The sequence below is a fragment of the Abrus precatorius genome, unplaced genomic scaffold, assembly GCF_003935025.1.
Source record: "Abrus precatorius isolate BTA unplaced genomic scaffold, Abrus_2018 Scaffold3, whole genome shotgun sequence".
NCBI lineage: Eukaryota > Viridiplantae > Streptophyta > Magnoliopsida > Fabales > Fabaceae > Abrus > Abrus precatorius.
In genome coordinates, this window is record NW_020874373.1 from 18,004,157 (window position 1) to 18,023,590 (window position 19,434).

Genomic DNA, 19,434 nt, shown 5'->3' on the forward strand with positions numbered 1-19,434 from the left:
AAAAAGGTCACCCACTGTCTGTGACCACATAGTATCCTCATTAACTGACTCTGAATCCTAAGAAGACACCTCCTCAAGCTTTTGAATATAGTCATCCTACAGTTCAGTTCAGATAATTAAATATTAATATGGAAAACTATTTAATAAATCACTAATAATACCATTACTGTATGAATAAGGATGATTTACATATGTGGCCTGAGATTGTGTATCAACCCACAGATTTTTGTCTCCTTTGTGAGTATGTGGCTCTTTAAATAGCTCTCCATACGTAGGTGGCCTCTTCAATGACTTCTCTTACAATTCCAATTAAATCACCATATCAAATATCAAATTATAGATTGAATAATTTTTTTTAAAAATCACATACTATGAAAACTAATTTTCTTGCCTTCGAATTTGTTTTTTAAAAAAATATAAAAAATAAAATAATAAATTTGTTTTATAAAAAAATAATTTTTTTTGAAACAAACAATTTTGCTTCCTGGAAACAGAAGCATGCACTACACAAGCTCTAGGCATGAAAAAACCAGTTCTAGGCATGAAAAAGGGAAAATTTTGGACCTTTGGTATTTTACAAAAACCCTAAATGTAACCAATATAAAATCGGAAGTAAAAAAATTTGAAAGAAGGGGGTTTTTCTTTTTCAGAGAAGGAAAGCAAAAAAGTTTGGGAGAGGAGACACCTAGTTTTTAAAAATTTTAGAAGAAAGGCAATAAGTTTCTCTAAGGGATCTGAAAAGAGAAAAGAGGAGAACAAATTTTTTAAAGAAGAAAATCTAAGATCGGGGGAGGACGAAGAGTAAAAGGATTGGTTTTAGGAAAGGGAAGAAGGAGTGTTAAAAAAAGCAGGGAGGAGGAAGCTGAAATAATATAGAAAAAAAAGAGAGCTAAAAAATGAATCTTGTTCTTACCTCATTTTCCCGGTACATGAACTTTCATTCTTTTCTTTAGTTTTTTTTTTTTATACCGGTGTTGAACTTTTATTTTGGCATTCTCCTCCACTAAGCTTTTCATTTCTTCTCCTGCACATGATTGAATGTATAAAAAATAAGTAGTTTTTTTATTGTTGAGTTGAATAACTGATTGACATTGCTCTGCATCTTTCTTTTTTTTCAATCACACCTTTTGCTACATTTCCAAAGGCAACGTGAATCTCAATGTTGCAGATTGTGGGTTTTTGATTTTATCCAGCGACATTAAGTCATTGGAAACTCCATTCTCTTTTTTTTTCCCTCATTTTTACTTTTAAATTTTCCCTTTTACTTTCTTTCTTATTCTTTCTTTTAAAAAAATAGAAATTATTATCTTTTATTATTATTATTATTATTATTATTATTTCTGTTATTTTTATTTTCATTTTATTTATATAATTTGTAATATATTTTAGTTTATTTTTTATTTATTTTAAAATTAGTTCTCTTAATTCTACTTATTGATTTTCTTCTTTAAGCAATAATAGTTACAATAATTATAATAAAAAAGCATTAAAATTTATAAGTGTAACATGATTTTTTTATTACATTATATGCAAGTTGTGTTTTATTTGTAAAGTTTATCTCATTTTAATATTGACAATAAATTCTTCTTTTTATATTATTTCACTGTTTATGCTTACTCTTTAGGATCGCTTTATGTTATTTATTATGTTTGTGGAACATTTATGTGATTTAATTTTATAGTTGTGATTATCTCCTCTTATTTTATGAATTAGTAAATTATTTCTTCAATGATTAAATAATAATATAATTATATCAATTTATAATATTAATGTATAGCTTCTTTATCGTCACATATTATAAATTGATAAAGTCTATATGTACTTACATTACTAAGACTTTATACAATATTAATTTATCATGTATTTAATTAATTAGTTAACCATATTAACAATTAATCAAAATACATTCTCATTCTAATTACTAACATATGAATCAATCAACTAATTACAATCTAAATTATTTTATTAACAAAACAATATATAATGCTAATGTGTAGCGACTCTACCTTTATGCATTATAAATTGACAAAAATCTATGTGTACCAACGTTATCTTAGGTTTTATATAATATAAATTTATTAAATGAAGTTTTAATTTTTTTTATTAAATAAGTATCTTTTTTTAATCAATTCAAAGATTTATTTATTTATTTATTTTATTAAAATAAAATTAATTTCATATTTTAAAATTTCTCAAGTCATATTTCTAATTTTGATAAATTAAATAACTAAACATTTCCTTACTTATTTATACAAATTTCTATAATATCGATGTGTAATTTATATTATCTTCGATTGTTCAATAAATTATAAGAGATTTACGTAAAGCTTATGCTATCTTAAATTTTCTTTCAACATTAATCATAATTAAAATTAAAATTCAAATATTTTGTTTATGAATAAAATACTTTTAACAATTTGCAATATAGTTGTGTGGTCTTCCTTCACATTCCATTATTGGAGTATATGTTAAACTTGTCCAATTTCTTGCTTATTGCTTGTTTTAACTAAAATTATAGATTAAGATAATTAAATTTAGCATTCAATCACATAATTTCACACATATATGTGCACCATAGTAACACAAGAAAACATATCAATCTCAATATCAAATACATGTCTATAAACTCAAGAGAGTGATGAATTCTCAAGAACTTTCAACCACATACAACATTCATAATTTCATCAAATGTATTCTTATCCATTCCTTCAACTCCAAACTCTAGTCATATGAAAGTTTCCCCCTTCACTTTAGAGAGTAACTCAGTTTGTTGAGAAAAGACACTTCACTTTCAGCCTTGTTTGGGTTGTACTTGCGTTTTTCTCAACGGGATCGATAATCGTTCTTTCCGAGTTGTTCTTGCGATTGAGTCCACAACTTAGGCATTTAGAATTTGAATGAAGCGTGTGAAGTACCAATGTATTTCTCATTTAAGAATACAAATGCAAAGCTCATTAGAAGAAGTTTTTAATTGAGTCAAATAATTTTAGTTAGCTAAAAACAGTATCAGTACAACAATATGCTTAGTTTTGAATAACTAGAATATTAAGTTTCGGTATACCAAATGGAGGGTAATTAAGTGATATGATGTCTAAATTGAGCTCAAGATAGGTCTTTAGATATGTAAAACTGTCACAATTTAGAGAATAAGTTGCTGACTTATCCTCGTTCTTTGGGGAAGCAAATGGAATCCAATTCAAATTTGGGATAATTTGTTAGAAAACTTATATAACCTAGAATACAGGAACATGGTTAGATAATATTTTCCATATGCATATCTTTCCAGAAATTGAGAGAAAGTTGATGCCTCATGCAATTTCAAAAAAACATTTTCTGCAGAATTTCACATTTGGTAGCTTTGGAGTTTTAGACCAAAAGTAGGGGAAACAACCTCTAAATTGAATTCTGCAAAAATGGGTTTGAAATCTAACATCCTAAGGATTATGGAGATATTCTTAAAATAATTTTTCATGCATGCAGGTGGTACAAAATAACTATTTTACAGAGATATGTTTCTGTTGTCATGGATTGTTTTGATAGATTTGAGATACTTAGTTCGTGTATATCGTTGAAACATAAAATGAACTTCAAATTGAGCACAAGAAGGCTTGATGAAAAGGTTGTCATAAGAAACACAAGTATGTGAATGCATGTCAATAAAATCACATCCAAATGGTTCAAAAAGAAGACTTTTGCTGTTGTTAGCAGAGAAAACGCAATTATGAGACAATTTCATTAAAAATTGCATATCTCATTAATTTGTGATCCAAATCAAGTCCAACTAATTTTTTTTTAAAGCTAAGACATTGACGCTTATAAAAATATTCTCATTCAAATTTTTGGAAATACAAATTGGTCGTAGCACTCACATTAATGCAGACTATGTTTGCTGATTTTTAAAATGAGACCTCTGCTTGTCTTGACATTTCAACTTAGCAAATGAGATAAAAAATGGGCTTAAGATAGCTTGTTGGAAAGTTCTAATTAAAAGGATTTCATAAGTATTTATGAATATTCATAAAGTTGTATGAAGAGGGATTTAAAAATGCATTATGTTTACTATTTTCCTAATTTTTTTCAAAATCGGATATAGTATGGTAAAATTAGTTTTTCTCCTTGATCTTTACTTTAAATCTTACTCCGAAAGTGGCTATGGAAAGCTAATAAAGTGTACTATGTGAATGAATAAGGTCAAGTTAAAAACAAGGAAGTTTAGCAAGTGAAATATGCAGAACAGATTGCATGCAAGGTGAAAAATGCATATTTTCTCCATGAAGCTTTGAACTTTGCATGTGTCTCACCATTTTGTGCATATCTTAATCAATTGGAGTTTGATCGACGAGCCGCAAAGTTCGTCGGAAAGCTAAGACAATAAGGAACAAGATAGAAGGTTTACATGTCAGTTTGTCTACATGAAATTTTCCCATGAATTTAAGAACGTGGCTGTTTGACCAGCAAAATTTAGATTGGGTCATAATTATGAGATTAAGTCGTTGAGTGGTGAAACGGACTCCGAATCAAGCTTGAGATAATGTGTTGGAAAGATATCTTCATTTATTTTATGAAAATCAAAATTTTAGATTAAAAGAGATTAGTAAAAAGGGAGTAAAAATTGATTCTTTACACTATTCCTACAGAAAAACGTAAAAATGAATATACTCACGTATTATAGGCAATTGAAGGGGTAAACGATATCAGATTAAGACTTATGATATACCATTGGAAAGGTATTTCTACAAGAAATGCAGAGGAATGTTTGCATGTCAAATTTGGAGACTAGAGAAGCAAGAAAAGTGGTATCTTTTACTGCTGAAACACAGAAACATAGAGTAAGGAACAAATTTCACTGTTTTCACCACAACTTGTGAATCCGATATCCGTTTTGAGTGAAACTACTTGAGTTTGAAAGATTTTCTACTGTACAATTCAAATATACAGTTTTTAGGTGCAAAAAAAATGAGTTCAAAGGGTCAAAAATGTCTCACACAGTGGATGCAATGAGGGAAGTTTCAAGCTTTTTCATGGAGGAGGTGCAAGAACATCATCTCTTTGCTTTGATTGGTGAAAACACTAAGAAACAAGGATGAAAGAGTGTTTTTACCTTACTTGGATGTTCAAAGAGCAAGGGTGAGTAGTGGGGAAGAAGAGAGAAACCGTAAAAAAGATAAAAATTAGAAAAGAGAGTGAGAGAGAGTTTTGTGGGAGGGAGAAAGAATAAATTTTGGTTTTGCCAACTTTCTTACTTATTCAACACTTAGTTGCCACATTTCTTTCTTCTTTGACACTTGGCTTCGCACGTGCATGCCACCTTTCTCCCTTCTTTGCCACCTTTCTTCCTTCTTCGACACTTGACTTTACACATACATGCCACATTTCTTCCTTCTTTGCCACCTTTCAACACGTGGCAATACATGGCAATACGCATGCAAGGGCTTCTTCCTTCTTCGACACGTGATTGCAACATGGTGTCACGCATGCAAGGGCTTCTCTTTCTTCAACACATGGCTATCACATGGCGTCATGCATGCAAGGTCTTGCCACCTTTCGCCACCTATCATATGGTTTTGCCACATATTGCCACCTATCTTATGCATGCATGATATTTTGGGGCAGTCAGGTCATTTTGTGATTCATTCTATGAATTAAATTTCTAAAAAACCGTGTTGAAGCAAAATCTACCTTACTGAGGTTTAGAAACTTTCAACTCCAAACTAAGGATTAATCTTTCTACTACTGCACCACCTTAACTAGTGCGTATAGCATTTGCAACTCAAATATAATTATGAGATTTTTAAATAATCCAAAGCATTGAGATTTGTCTTTAAAAAAAAAAAATCAAACACATATCGACGAATTATTAGAACGAAATAAAATAAATTTTTATCTCAAAACTTCTTTAACTAAGATCATAAAATTTTGTAAAATATATTGAATTATCTTTGAAAAAAAGGAAAAATGTGTTACACACAAATATGGAGGGATAAAAAATGAGGATATTACATATGATGATTATATATGTGTTAGTGAACAAATATTACGATTAAGATATATTATAATACCAAATTATAATTCAGAATGGACTAACCAATTTAAACATTAAATCTTGCTTAAGATGAGAGAATTGTCGAAGCCATTATATATGATAAACAATTGACTTGACGAACGTAAGTTACTAAAATACATGGTTAATTATTTTTTAATATGAAATGAGGTTAGGATTTTGATATTAATATAAAATACTTTATACTTTTAAATGGAGTTAACTTGTAGTTGAATTCTTAGGCACGTCAGAAAACACATTTTTGTATCGGTTGGTCATTTCCTGTTCATGTTATAAGTATTAAAAAATAACGTGGATGGTTCGATGAAGTAGTCATTTGGTCCAACAGCTTGTGAGGTAATTGCTTGGGACAATAAGGGGAGATCCATTATGACTTTTTTTCAGCTAATTTAAGAATTTGTTCATCGATTTTTGCTATAAGTTATGGGGAGTTTGGTACGGTGTTCGACTTTCGAAAAGGATTAAAGAAAGATTCTTCGTTGTGGAAGTGGATGTCAATATTGCTTTTAATATGATCCAGGCTAATTTTATTTGGGAGAAATGAAAATTTGTTCAAGTTATAATGCTTTTTTTGTTTCTTAGTTCTTAAGTTGAGTGAAGTTTGTTTGAGTTATTTTGTTTGGTGAATATTTATTGTCTTTTTTCAAATAAATAAATAAATATGTATGTCAGGACAGAAGATTATAATTTTTGTTTTGTCTATGGTTTAATTTTAACTAAAATTTATATAACATGAATGTTTTTGTTTTTTTATAAGTTTTTGAGAAATTATGATAATAAAAGAAACACTTATTTGTAGTTGAAAAGGAAGTGATTTTATTTTATTTTTTTATAAATTTTCATGAAAAGACAATGATTAAATAAAACATGAAATTTTAGTCGGAGTAAAGAGATATGAAGTTTGATTTGAAAAGAGATATTTTTGACTAGTTTTTATAAGAAATTTGTGATCAAAGAATATGATTTTTAGTCAAGAAGTGACATTTTGACAAGTTTAACATGTTTAAGAATGACTTACAGACAAAATTACAAGATAGAAAGATATTAAAGTTAGTGAAAAAATATTTCAAAATGCTTTTAGAAAACATTGCCTTCATAAATTAAGGTCAAACTATTTCGTCGAAAAAATTGAATCAAACTATTTCTAAACAAAAAATTTCAAATAAAAAAGTTTTAAAGAAGAAGGAAAATTGGTGTCAAAATGTCAAATGCATTAAAAGTAGTAATGATAACGGTTATACCTGAGAGCACATGGTAAGGAACATTAGTATTACATAGTAGTAATTACAAATAGACGTTGTAGTTATTGTAAAATACGTGTTTTAAGTCCGTTATATTACATTTGTCTATAAACAGGATTTTTAAAAATAGTTGAGGGGTTATGATTTTTTTACTTAGACATTCGCACTTAGTATTTTGAAATTGCCAATGTTGTATACACGTTAGACCTGATAGAGAAAAGATAACAAATACTATTTTGTTGATTAAAAGTTGTACGCTTGTTTTGTTTTTAATTGCAATGTATTTTTAATTTAGTTGTCTTCTTCAATCTCTCATCATTTTACTTTAATATTTTTTTGCAATTTTTTTCTTCTTTTTATTTTTTTATTTTGCCTTCTTTTTTGTGATATTGTTAATTAATTCCATTTAAAAACATACTATAAAGAATTTGTTAAGATAACCTAAAATTTAATCTTAAATTGTTTTTAAATTTATTTATTTATTAAAAAATTCAATGCGTAAATAGAGGATGATCATCATTATTTTGGTTTATTTAGAGATATCCTAGTTGAGCTCAGTTTACTGATGAATATTGATATCCATCATATCCATAGAGATATCCAAGTTGATCTCAGTTTTCTGTGTGCCATAATGTCTCTTTTGGTTGGATTGTTTTAACTCTTGTCGCCTTCCCTGATTCCTTTGGTTAAAAGAGATTTTCAGGGTGTCTGTTTTTGAGTTTTTCTATGCTAGTTACTGCAGCCTAATTTTAGTTTTATTTGGGTTTTAAGCCTCAATGGTTAAGAAAAAAAAAACATTTTTGTGTTTATAAACAATAATTTTATTTGAGACATGTGATTTCATTTGTATTACAATACGTGTCATATCAAAATCTAAATTTTACATATTTTTTTACGTTATTATATATAATGAAACGTATTATCTTAAAAATTTTCCTATTACTTTTCTATTTATTTAATCATCTTTCATTCTAATTATTAATGTATACAATTTTCAATAAATTGCACTGCTAGTCTTACTAAACTGTTTTGTTACTGTAAGTTCACAATTATTTTTTCATATGCATGTAGCTTCAACAATAGATTGACGATTAGTAGCTTCCTAGGTCCCTTTGAAGAACTACAAACCTCCTAGGTTTTCAAAGCTAGCAAATTGGACTTGCAAGATTACTCTCCCACATTGGCATGATAATTCTAATTGTGGACCTTGAGCGACATTAGCACAAATGGTTTGGAAAGAAACTTTTTAAGGATTTTTGGGCCTATTTCTTCAAACATAACCAATTTGTTCTCGTCATTTGTTTAAGAATCACCTTGGCATTCTGACCAAAAAAAACAAAAGACCTTGGCACATGGTACCACCTTGGTGAACAAGGTTTATTCGAGAAGGAGCTTTGAAGTTTGCCTTATACCAAGTCATGGGTTTTTCCAATAGAATAAGATGAATTAGTGTGCCATGATACACCAAAGGTTGGTTGGCAAATCTATAATCACAATATTCTTTCCAATTAATGAAACAAGACCACCTCCAATACTAGTTTTTATCTTATTTAACCTTACATCATAGTTTGCAAGCCCAATGGTGTCACTAAGCAAAGTTATGATATTTGATCCATCCTTCAAATAAACTTGTTCTTATATAAAAATTTGCCTCTCCATTGGCTAAATTGGAATTTATGCATCCCTGCCATTAACATAAGCATGAATGGTATGGCCCATAGTGTCCTCGTGATTTGTATTGCTCTAAGTTCAATTGTCATTGATATCAACACTAGTCATGTACCACAAGTAGTCACTTAACATCCAAAGTTAGTTCCTTCTGCTATAGAAGCTAGTTTGGTTTGAGATGGCCTTTCTGTGCATGGTATCGTTCTCTTTCTTTGGTATCCATGTTCAAGTGAGCTTAGTAGAAGCATCATTATTCTTCACCATTATTGTGGTTTGAGTATTAACCTTTGCAGTGTTGAAAACTTATTTTTTGCAATCCTATTGTAAGTCAACATTAACATATTGGTTATTGTTTGCATTGCTCAAGAAACAAAATATTGCCCCATTTGCATTGTTACATGATGTCAAAGTATCTTCATTATTGCCAAAATCCTTGTACGTCCTTATTCAGTTGGTGAGGTTTTCCCTCCTAATTTTGTCCTTTATGAGTCTGCTAAGCTTAAGAATAACGTTTTTAAAATTAGAGTAGGGATTGAACTGATAAAGCTACTGATTCACAGTTTAATGGTTTACTTAGAGTTGAACTAGTGATAAATAAATAAATATTTTTAACATTATATAATTTATTGAATAAAAAATTAATATAAAAAATTCTGTTAAAAAAGATTAAAGTAGCATGTTACATAGTTTGTAAGATAAAAATTTTATAATATATAGCTAAATAATATCAATTTATGAATATACTCATATATTGCCCTTTATTTATTCTAAAAATAATTTTAAAATAAACTATTTTTTAAATAAGCAAAAAAATCAATGTTTTTGTTTAAGAAAATCAGTTGAAATCGATTCAACAACACTAGTTCTATCTACTTTTAATTGATTCTCGATTTGTTTAGCTGATTGTTTGCTCCATTAATTTCATAAATCGTCTGCATAAAGAACAAGAGACTTGATCAATTTTCGATTTAATTGGCCGATTTGTTCCAATTTTTAAAACTATACTTAAGAAATTTCCCAATTAACTTGATTTATGTTCCCACGCTTATCAAGCAGTGCGTCATGATCATAAAATATTTAAAAATAAACAATTTTATTTACCAAATAAGGGATTAATAATAATTATGTAATATAAAAATATTATATTTTCATATTATCAATTAAAAGAACTAATATAATTGATTCTCTGACTAAAATTTTAAAGTAGATTTTTTTTTATAAAATTGAAATTTTGGATGATTAGGTTAATTATAGTGGACACTAATAAAAAAATTAGTCCGTTGAAAATATATACTTTGTTTACGTAAAAGGATCAATTAACCATTTTAAACAGTTTAGTTTACATAATCGTGAACGATCATCAGTTCTTCGCTAGTTTTTTAATTTTATTTTGGTATCAATTCTTCTCGATAATTGTTCCAAAATGTACACCGTTTAAAATCATGCTTGAGATTTTACACATTTCGTATACCAATTGATGATAATTAAAATCAATTGGTTATTTAACTAACGCTTGACAGCAATTGATTCCTAATAATTTACCTGTAATTGATGTTTGGCAGGCGTGAATCACAGGGGCAACAAGATCACTAATAAACCTATGCTTATATATTTTCGAAAGAAAAATATTTTCTTATATTAATATAAGTCTAAAAATTCTTATATTTAATCTGAACCTTTTATTTAATTTATATTTAACAGTCAGTAAAGTAATAAATTATAACTCATTATATGTAAGTTAAATGAAAGGTTTAAAATTTATGTAAGAGTTTTTAAACTTATACCGATATAAAAAAATCCTACTCTATTTTTTAATTTTATATTTTTATGAAATTTTAATTTTAATTTTTCATTTTTTTAATTTTAGGCTGTGATTTTTTAAATTCATATTTTCTTTTATCTATAGTAAGAATTAAATGATGACATGATTAATTAAGAAATTGTCACATAAATTTTATGCCACACATCAATTTTATTTTATTTTTGAAGTCATGTTAGGTAGAATGGCTAAAAATACTGAAATTTTTTAGAGGCTAAAACTAAACTATCATAAATATAGAAACCAAAAATAGCCATAAAACTAAAACAATAATATAATTTGAATTCTCTTTATTTTTTAAAATAAAATTGTTGAAGTCATCACCTCTATGGGAATCCTTGGGGTTAAGGTATTTTTTGCTGACTGTTATTAGTGCTTCTGATTGCCACAGAATGAGAAACAAAGAAAAAAGGGTAAAGGTTTCATTCCAAGCAGCATGCTTGTGTTCCAAGTCCAGTATGAGCAGCAAAAACAGTAGCAAGCACTACTACTTTTTCACTTAATGCTGTTACTTCTTGTTCGCTTTTTGAGCGTGTGGAAATTATCTTTATTATTATTATAACATATGCAAAAGAGTAAATAACAAGAATTTATATATAATAAATTTTAATCAAAATTATAAAATTTAATATAATTTAAGTGATATTATTAAATATTATAATTTTTAATAAAAATATTATTTATTAATTTCTTATTATAATTTCTTTTGCCTAAGATAAATAATAATAATATAGCAGTTTCCTTTTAGATCAGTGGGTTTCACATGCTCTCAAAGTCGAACTCCACTCTAGCTTCATCTCTGCCATTGTTTCCTTCTAATTATATCCTCGATGCTATGTACTATACTGAATTTAAAGATGTGTTTCATTATGGCGAGAGATTGATGGATGTTACATGTATCAATTGCTTTTCTTTTGTCCTAATATCATTTTCAAACTTAATAATTCACCAAGATCTTCTCTGTTATTTGTTCTCTTTTTTCCTCCCCCACTAATTTGGTAAACCAATAATATTTTAGCAATGACAGATTAATGGAAACTGTTAGAGAAAATTGGATTGTTATCATTAGAGAATAAACATAGGAATGTTATCCACGGAAATTTGAACATACCTACCACTTTATTAAGAAAAAATTAAGTATTTTTAATTATACCTAATTATATACGATTAAAAAAATAATACAGAAAAAGGTGATTGATATCCAATGAATTGCATGATTTTCTTATCCTTAAAGCTGCCAGTTCCATGCTTTTCTACCAAAAAATATTAGAGAATTGTTGGACATGAAGGATTATATTAATATGCTTGTGTTAGGCGGCTACAGCAAGATACAATTGAACCCACTACATGCATGAAAGTGCACAAGCACGAAGCGTTAAAAGTTATGGGCATTGGATACCCCAATTAATGGGATTAGAGAATCTTGCAAGGTTTTTCTGCAAGGGAATACTTTGTTTCACTTGAAACATGAAAATGATCGTGAACCAGAAAAATAAAATCAAATTCCATTTTGAATATCTTGTAAGATTCTGGGTCACTGTCAGACACATACTTAAAATTAGAGAGATGGAGAGAGATTTATTCCAACATGGCGATTTTTAGTATAAAAATGAATTAGCAACAATGTGTTATATGTAAATTATGATGGTTAAAGATAAAGCATACATATAAATGCATATTAGTAAGTGAGGAAGTTATGTATAATTAATTCTGGCCAGAAAGGGGTCTATATAATAAGGGCGGCAAATTTTATTGGTAGACTAATCAATTTAAAACGATGGCACGCCCAAATAAAGAAACACCATCAAAGCTTAAACATCAAGTTCAACAAACACTTTCTAAGCTGGCATGCAATGATCTTGTCTGATGATTTTTTCCCCCTTTTCTTATATTGAATCTTATCCATGAAGGTTGAGTTTGTGTATCCTTAAAAAAATTAAGGTAAACTACTTGGTGATAACATTATCAACAAAAATTGGAAAGGAAGTCACATGATGCCAAAATGTGATACCATCTTAATGGTTATTTATACTATAATTTGGAAAAATGAAATATTCATCAGTACGTAATTTTAATATTTTACAGTTGACAAATGGTTATAATGTTTTAATACATATATATATATATATATATATATATATAATTAACTAATGAAGTACTAACTACTTTTTAAACTTTATAAAATTTTATAAACTTAATTTATTTAATAGGAAATGTTAAAAACAATTGAATTGATAAACTTCAAGTAGTTACATGCATTCTCAAAATGCAACTCAAAAAGCATTATCCTATTACGGGTTAAAGCTGAGTAGCCTTAATGATTCATAAGCGTTTGGTGGGTAGCACCAGTGTAGTTGGAGTAGTTTAGAAGGACTTATCCCAATAAGAAAAATGACAATTTAGAATTTGTAAGTGAAGTTCTTGTACAAAAATCAGTGGCTTCTAGCTTGGTCTTGAATACCATTATATTTTTGTCAATTAGCTACTTTCGAATTGGGTCAATCCGGCATAAAGGCACTTGATTGAGAAATATAGGGAGGCCTAAATTGAATTGATTGATTAGCATTCACACCTTTTTCTTGTTTTCAAAAAGAAAATGTACATGATGCGTTATTATTCAACAAAAGAGGCTGTCGATAGAAAAATTATGGGGCAAGAGTCGGTGGATGCATAAATGAAATGTAAAATAGAAGCACAATAAAGATTGCATAATTTGGATTGAGATGGCAAAGTCATGGCAGTGACTGGTGGCCATGTTCAAGTTGACAAAATCAACAATGAAAACGTAAAGCCCCTCATGCCAATTTTAAATAGCAACAAACAAATGATTGTGTTGGTTGAATAAATGATATCTAATTAGCCACTTAGAGGGAATAATTTGAAAATTTATAGGTTGCACCCAAAAAAGTGCTCACAAAATTAGAAGAGATGCATTGTCAAAAAAAGAAGAGAGGCCACTATTGCATACCTCACTAACTGTTCTAAAGAATAAAAATGTGTAAGAGAAGCCAAAATACCTATTACAAGGAATAATATAATTAGAAGGAAGATAAGCATTACAGCCAAACCTTTTTTTATGAGAACTACAGGTATATTTTTCTGCCATGTTTATAAGATTGGAACAACTCGATCCTTATGACAATTGGCAAAAAAGCTAACATGTAGTTTCTTTAATACTATGTAATCTATATAATGAAAATTAGGTGCCATCCCCTCTCTTATATACTTCCAAGTTCTGTCACCAACTAATACATTGATACTACTTAACCATCATACCATGCAGAAAAAGAGATGTAGAAGACCAATTAAATACAAATTCCCCATTTCTATATCACACAGGTGGCATACTGAAAGTGAATCAGTCCAAACTGAATATGTTTATTCAACTCGATGAAGACCCTTAATTTATTTGCACCAAACACACACCAGTGTCATCTACTGGCAACACCGCTTGAAGACTGGGAACACAAAAACCCACTTGCATTCAATAAGGTGAGCTCACAGCTGCTTATAAGACATAATGAGGTCATAGAAGCACTAGTTGTCAGAAGTTGGGTACCTTCTGGTGTCATTTAGTGATTTGAATATTGGGAGCTAAACATCCACTTGCAATGCAAAGGCAAAAAGATGAGCTCATAGGAACTATCACGCTATGGTCATAAAAGCTATATGCAAATTTTGGCAGCTTGCCAGTAGTTTATGGAGCCGCAATATTCTTAAAAACAAAATTGCTTGTGTAGACCTTCCCTAAGATAATAATCCCTTGTATATCAATTAGATCAACAACATCATATTATCTAACTATATAGCAATTGTTCACTTATAATTTATGCAACCATGGTTTCAACTTGCAAAAGGCTTAACGCATAATAGATAAATATACCTTCTTATTACAACTATAGCTTCAGGAACATCATGTTATTTTGGTTATCAATCAAATAGTAGAGAGAAAAAGTTAAAACAATAGCCGATTGTCAAAAGTTCATGGAAATCAGAAGTGCAGAAGTAGACAACAATCAGTTTGCCATACTTCTAGTTCTAACCAAGATAAGGTCTTTCGCCATGCTTCAAGGCAAAGAAGAAAAGGCGCATTCTATGATCAATTATCATAGACTGAGGCTCTTAGCCACAAGCTAGCTTGCAGCTTAATCGGCGGCTCTCTTTAAATCGAAGTTTGATGATGCTGATGTAAGATGTTCAATCCTCTACTAATCACTTTTCTCCCTTATATCCAATCGCTTGCACTTTCTAAGTATCTAAGAAAATTGAAGACTCTAAACCTCTACTGAAAGACTCTGGATAAGGAATTTAAATGATGCTGAAAGGAGGACTTAAATGTTAAAACATTAGTATTTAGTAATAATAGAAACTATTCATGTGACTTTTCCAGCTAAGTTATTTAAAGGAAAATTCAGTGCCCTTTATAATGAAGCAAAGCTCCAGTTACTGATCCATCTTGTGAAAAACTTTAGCTTCTTTAGAATTACTAGGTACCGTTATGAGATGCTGAAAAACAATATTTTAAAAACGGAAAGATTCTCCCAAGTGAAATTTTGAAGGAAAGAAGCAAAGTTGTTTGTTAAGAGAGAGTAAATCATCCCAATTGTGACAAGAAAGGAGCTAATGTGCAGAAAGGGAGTGGCAAGTTTGACCAATTCACAGATGTAATTTGCAAGTGCTGTTCCACACAAAGGTTAAAATTTCCCAGATGATAAAGTAATAATAGCAGATCCAATATGAAATTTGACAAATATGATTATGAAACTATATCACCAATTTCACAAGCAAACTGATCAGCACTCCATCCTGACCTAGAGAAGAACAAAATAATCAACACACCTCTGAATTAAACAATAGTTTAAGGCCAGACCAAAGCATCCACGCTATCTGGCCCTGCAATTTCACCACCTGCAAGTCAACATCATCAACAACACAACAATTACTTACAACCCATGAAAGATTGTAAAAAAATACACAGATCAAAGAAATAAAACACAAGAAAACAAAACAAAAACTGGTTGAACCACCTTTATCTGGAGACTCGAGTACTGCCGAGAAGCAACAACAAGGGAGGGAATAAACCAAATCCAGTTTCTATTGAATCCTCTGAGACATCTATTTTTTTTTCTCACAGTCTCCCAATTATACAACACAAAAGCCATTGTAGAAACCTGAGCCTCTGGACAATGCTACTTTCTTTCACCCAAATCCATGAAAAATCTACTGTCCTGAGCCTTGAGAATCATCCTTAGGAGGAGTTTGCTGATGGTGCTGTTGCTGCTGCTGGTGTACTCTACTAGCTTGACCCATCTGCTGATAAATCTGGCTCAAAGCTTGAGGATTCAAGACCCCAATATGGCCATCCTGAGACAAGCCCAGTTCCAAGCCAGGCATCTGCTGGTTACCCCCACCGCCCAAAATAGAGGTAAAACTCATAGGGCCCATGTTGGTGGCAGAAGGCAAGTCAAAGCCAGGGAAGCCAATTTTTTGCAGGTAATTTGAACTATCAGTGGCTAAACTGGCATTAGATGGACCAGATGATGTCTGAAATCCAAATCCACTGACATGGGGGGGCCATAGACCTGTGGCCACATGGGGTCTCCCCAAATTCCCTCCAACCATTTGCCAACTGGTCCTACTACTCCCTGACCCTATATTGGACCCTCCCAATTCATCAATCTTTTGGTGCAAACCAGCAGAAAGAGAGGTTCCTTGTTGTGAAACAGTGGTGCCAGCAGCAGCCAAAGCAGATGCTGGAATTGTCCCAGTCCCAGTGGCTGCTATTATGGATGGCTCAGCCTGTTGAAGAAGCCACTGGATTGTTTCCCCATCAGATTTGTGACCCAATTCTCTGGTCAACTGAAAGATTCTAGCTGCACATAGAGCTGGCATCCTTATCCTCCTCCCCCTCCCTTCAACCTTTGTGTGCCTGTCCTTGTTGGAACTCCTCTTTGGTGCCAGCTGCTTCTTGTTCTCTTCCTTCTCAGCGATCACTATCTGGAAATCCTTAACCTCTGCAGGCTTGTTCTCTCCCATGTTATTGTTGTTGTTGCTGTTGTTCCCTTGTTGCTGTGGGAGGCTCAGGAAGCTGGGTACTACCTCCTGTCCCTGTGCCTGTGCCTGCTTTGAGCCCTTGGGATCCATCAACAGAGCACAAAAGAAAAGGAAAATAAAAATAATTAAAAAAGGGGGAAAAAGAAATGATGGGTCCTCTTTGATTGAAGAAGGTGACCTGAAAAGTCCTAAACTTTCATGAGTTTTCACTGTTTCTGGCAAGAACTGAGGGACAAAACCATAAAATATTAAAATCCCAATGTGCCCATGTCAAATTTTTCACTCCTTCTCTCTCTCTCTCTCTCTCTCTCGCCTTCTTCCTCTCTTGTCCTTTCTTACCTCTTTCTCGGTGTAGTGGGTTTTGACCAGCCAGATATGAGTTTTGAAAGCAACTTTAACTGCCAGTTTCACTTCCTCGGTGTAGCGACTAAATCTATAACCCCGTGTTTCTCTACACACACCAAACAAAGCCCATCTTACGTTTCATTCATTTTTTATTTTTCTCAAAAATGAATTCAATTTTATAATATTTAATTTTTACTTTATTTTAACATAAATAATGATTCCATCTTTTAATTTTACTTTTAGTCTTAAATTCATTCATTTACTTTTTTAATTTAATTTTTATCTTAAGTTAGTCTTTCCATTACATTCAATATTTTAAAAAACATTAAATGCCTCTTATTATTTAAAATAAAATGAGTTAAAATATCTGATTCGAGATATTTTTAGCAAAATTTAATAAAAATTTACTCAGAATAAAATTATATAAAATAAATTTTCATAAAAGTTATAGCAAATTAATATTATTAATACATTGAATAATATTAAATTCTATTAATAAAAATTACTATATATTTTTTTATCTTTTGCAATATTGAACATTAAAGAAAATCCATTAATAATATTATAATGGCAGAATTAACTTAAAACAAAAATCAAAATTAAAAATTCATATTAAATTAAAAAAGTAAAAAAATATATTTTAAAAAATAAAATTAGAGGGATAAATTTCTATTTTTTCTTTCTAATATTACATCCCATTATATTTTTATTTTTATTTTCCCTAAATATATATACAGCAAACAGTGTAGAGCAATCTTTTTCCTTTTAATATTTCTGTCATTCTTCTTATAACTACAACATTATAGTTCAACCTTCCATCCGTCACTGAAGGTTTGTTTGAGTGAGAGAACATTTTGTGGTTAACAATATTCTTTTTTATTGATTAAAGGAAAAAAATAAAAAAAAATTTAGAAACAAAAAAGTATTGTTTTCCATAAATGCATGCATCAATTGATAATAAGTAATTCAATTTGGAATGATTGTGTTAAAATTTTATGAGAAAAGATTGAGTATCGTGGGTGATTTGATTCAATTAAAACAATAAAAGGGTAAAAGAAAAAGAAAACCAATGGCACGAGGTCATGGATTCGATATAGGCCCCACTTCTTGAAAGAGGTGTTATAAAAGAGAATTTAAGAACAAGATAAAATAATGGGATGAGAAACAGAGAGTAATGGACTCATTAAAGAGAGGTGTGTTGGATCAGTGACATAGTGTCCAATAGTGGGTCCTTGTTTCTTTAAATACTATAGTTGCTGGCAGTTCATGTCCCATTTACAATGAGAATCACTTCCCATACACTTATGGTTTGTTCTATTTTGTGTTGGACTACCTAGTAAGACTTCTGTTTTGGTGAGCCCAGATTTAGACCAACAAAACGGGAAAAGTCTAATTCTAAATAAATTAATGCTATCAGTTTCCCTTTCCAAACACTGTTTTAGATTCAACCACATTGTGCCACTATTTTGACTGCAAGTGATATCACTTTTCTAACCTTCCTAATGCTATTTTTCCCTTTACCCCAAAGCAATGTTTTTTCGTTGCGAATTATTTCATGACAAAATCATCTGGTTTATTAAATTGTAGACATTTTATGTTAGAAATTTTCATTGCTTATATCATACTTTATAAATTATGTTCTGTAATTATGATACTTTTAAACAACGAAACATGGTTTTCTGCTTTATCTTTCTGTAAACTTTATTTTCTCCTTAATTTATGCTTATTTAGGGCAGTTGCTAGTTTTTTTTTTAATTTTTAAAATAAAATCTATTTAGTTAAAATAAATCAAAATGTATTTTTAACTTAATTTTAATCTATTTTATTTTTAAAAACTATTTTAATTTTTTATTTTAATTATAAAATAAATTATTTAATTTTTATTTCTTTTAAAATATACACAATATTCATTATCATTATTATTACCATTAGTTAATAACTACTATTACTACTTTTATGATACTCACTGTTATCATTGCTATCATCATCGTTATCATATAATATTACTATTATATTTATTATCTATAATTTTATATTCTTCATTATACTTATGATTTATATTACTAGTACTATTATTGTCGTTATCATTATTACTATTGTCAAATTATTTATTAACATACTTATTATTATTATTATACTTGTTATTACCATAATCACTATAAAATTTTTATCATCGATCAATATTATAATTATCATTTCTCTTTTCTTTATTTTTCACTTTTATTGTTTATTCATCGCTAAATATT

General features: G+C 29.8%; 1 protein-coding gene across 3 annotated transcripts; it reads right to left on the minus strand.

Annotated features, from left to right (window-relative positions):
• Nucleotides 1-13,625: 13,625 nt before the first annotated feature.
• Nucleotides 13,626-17,251, minus strand: LOC113861908 (transcription factor TCP20). Of its 3 annotated transcripts, none has more exons than XM_027495012.1 (3): nt 15,817-17,235; nt 15,629-15,697; nt 13,787-15,037 (listed from the first exon to the last, which is right to left on the minus strand). In XM_027495012.1, exon 1 carries the CDS (start codon nt 16,931-16,933, stop codon nt 16,010-16,012), a length of 924 nt encoding a protein of 307 aa, XP_027350813.1. In that variant the 5' UTR covers nt 16,934-17,235; the 3' UTR covers nt 13,787-15,037; nt 15,629-15,697; nt 15,817-16,009. The 3 variants fall into 3 exon arrangements, with proteins under 3 accessions (XP_027350812.1, XP_027350813.1, XP_027350814.1); XM_027495013.1 differs by having other exon boundaries at nt 13,792-14,536; XM_027495011.1 differs by having other exon boundaries at nt 13,626-15,697; nt 15,817-17,251.
• Nucleotides 17,252-19,434: the final 2,183 nt, after the last annotated feature.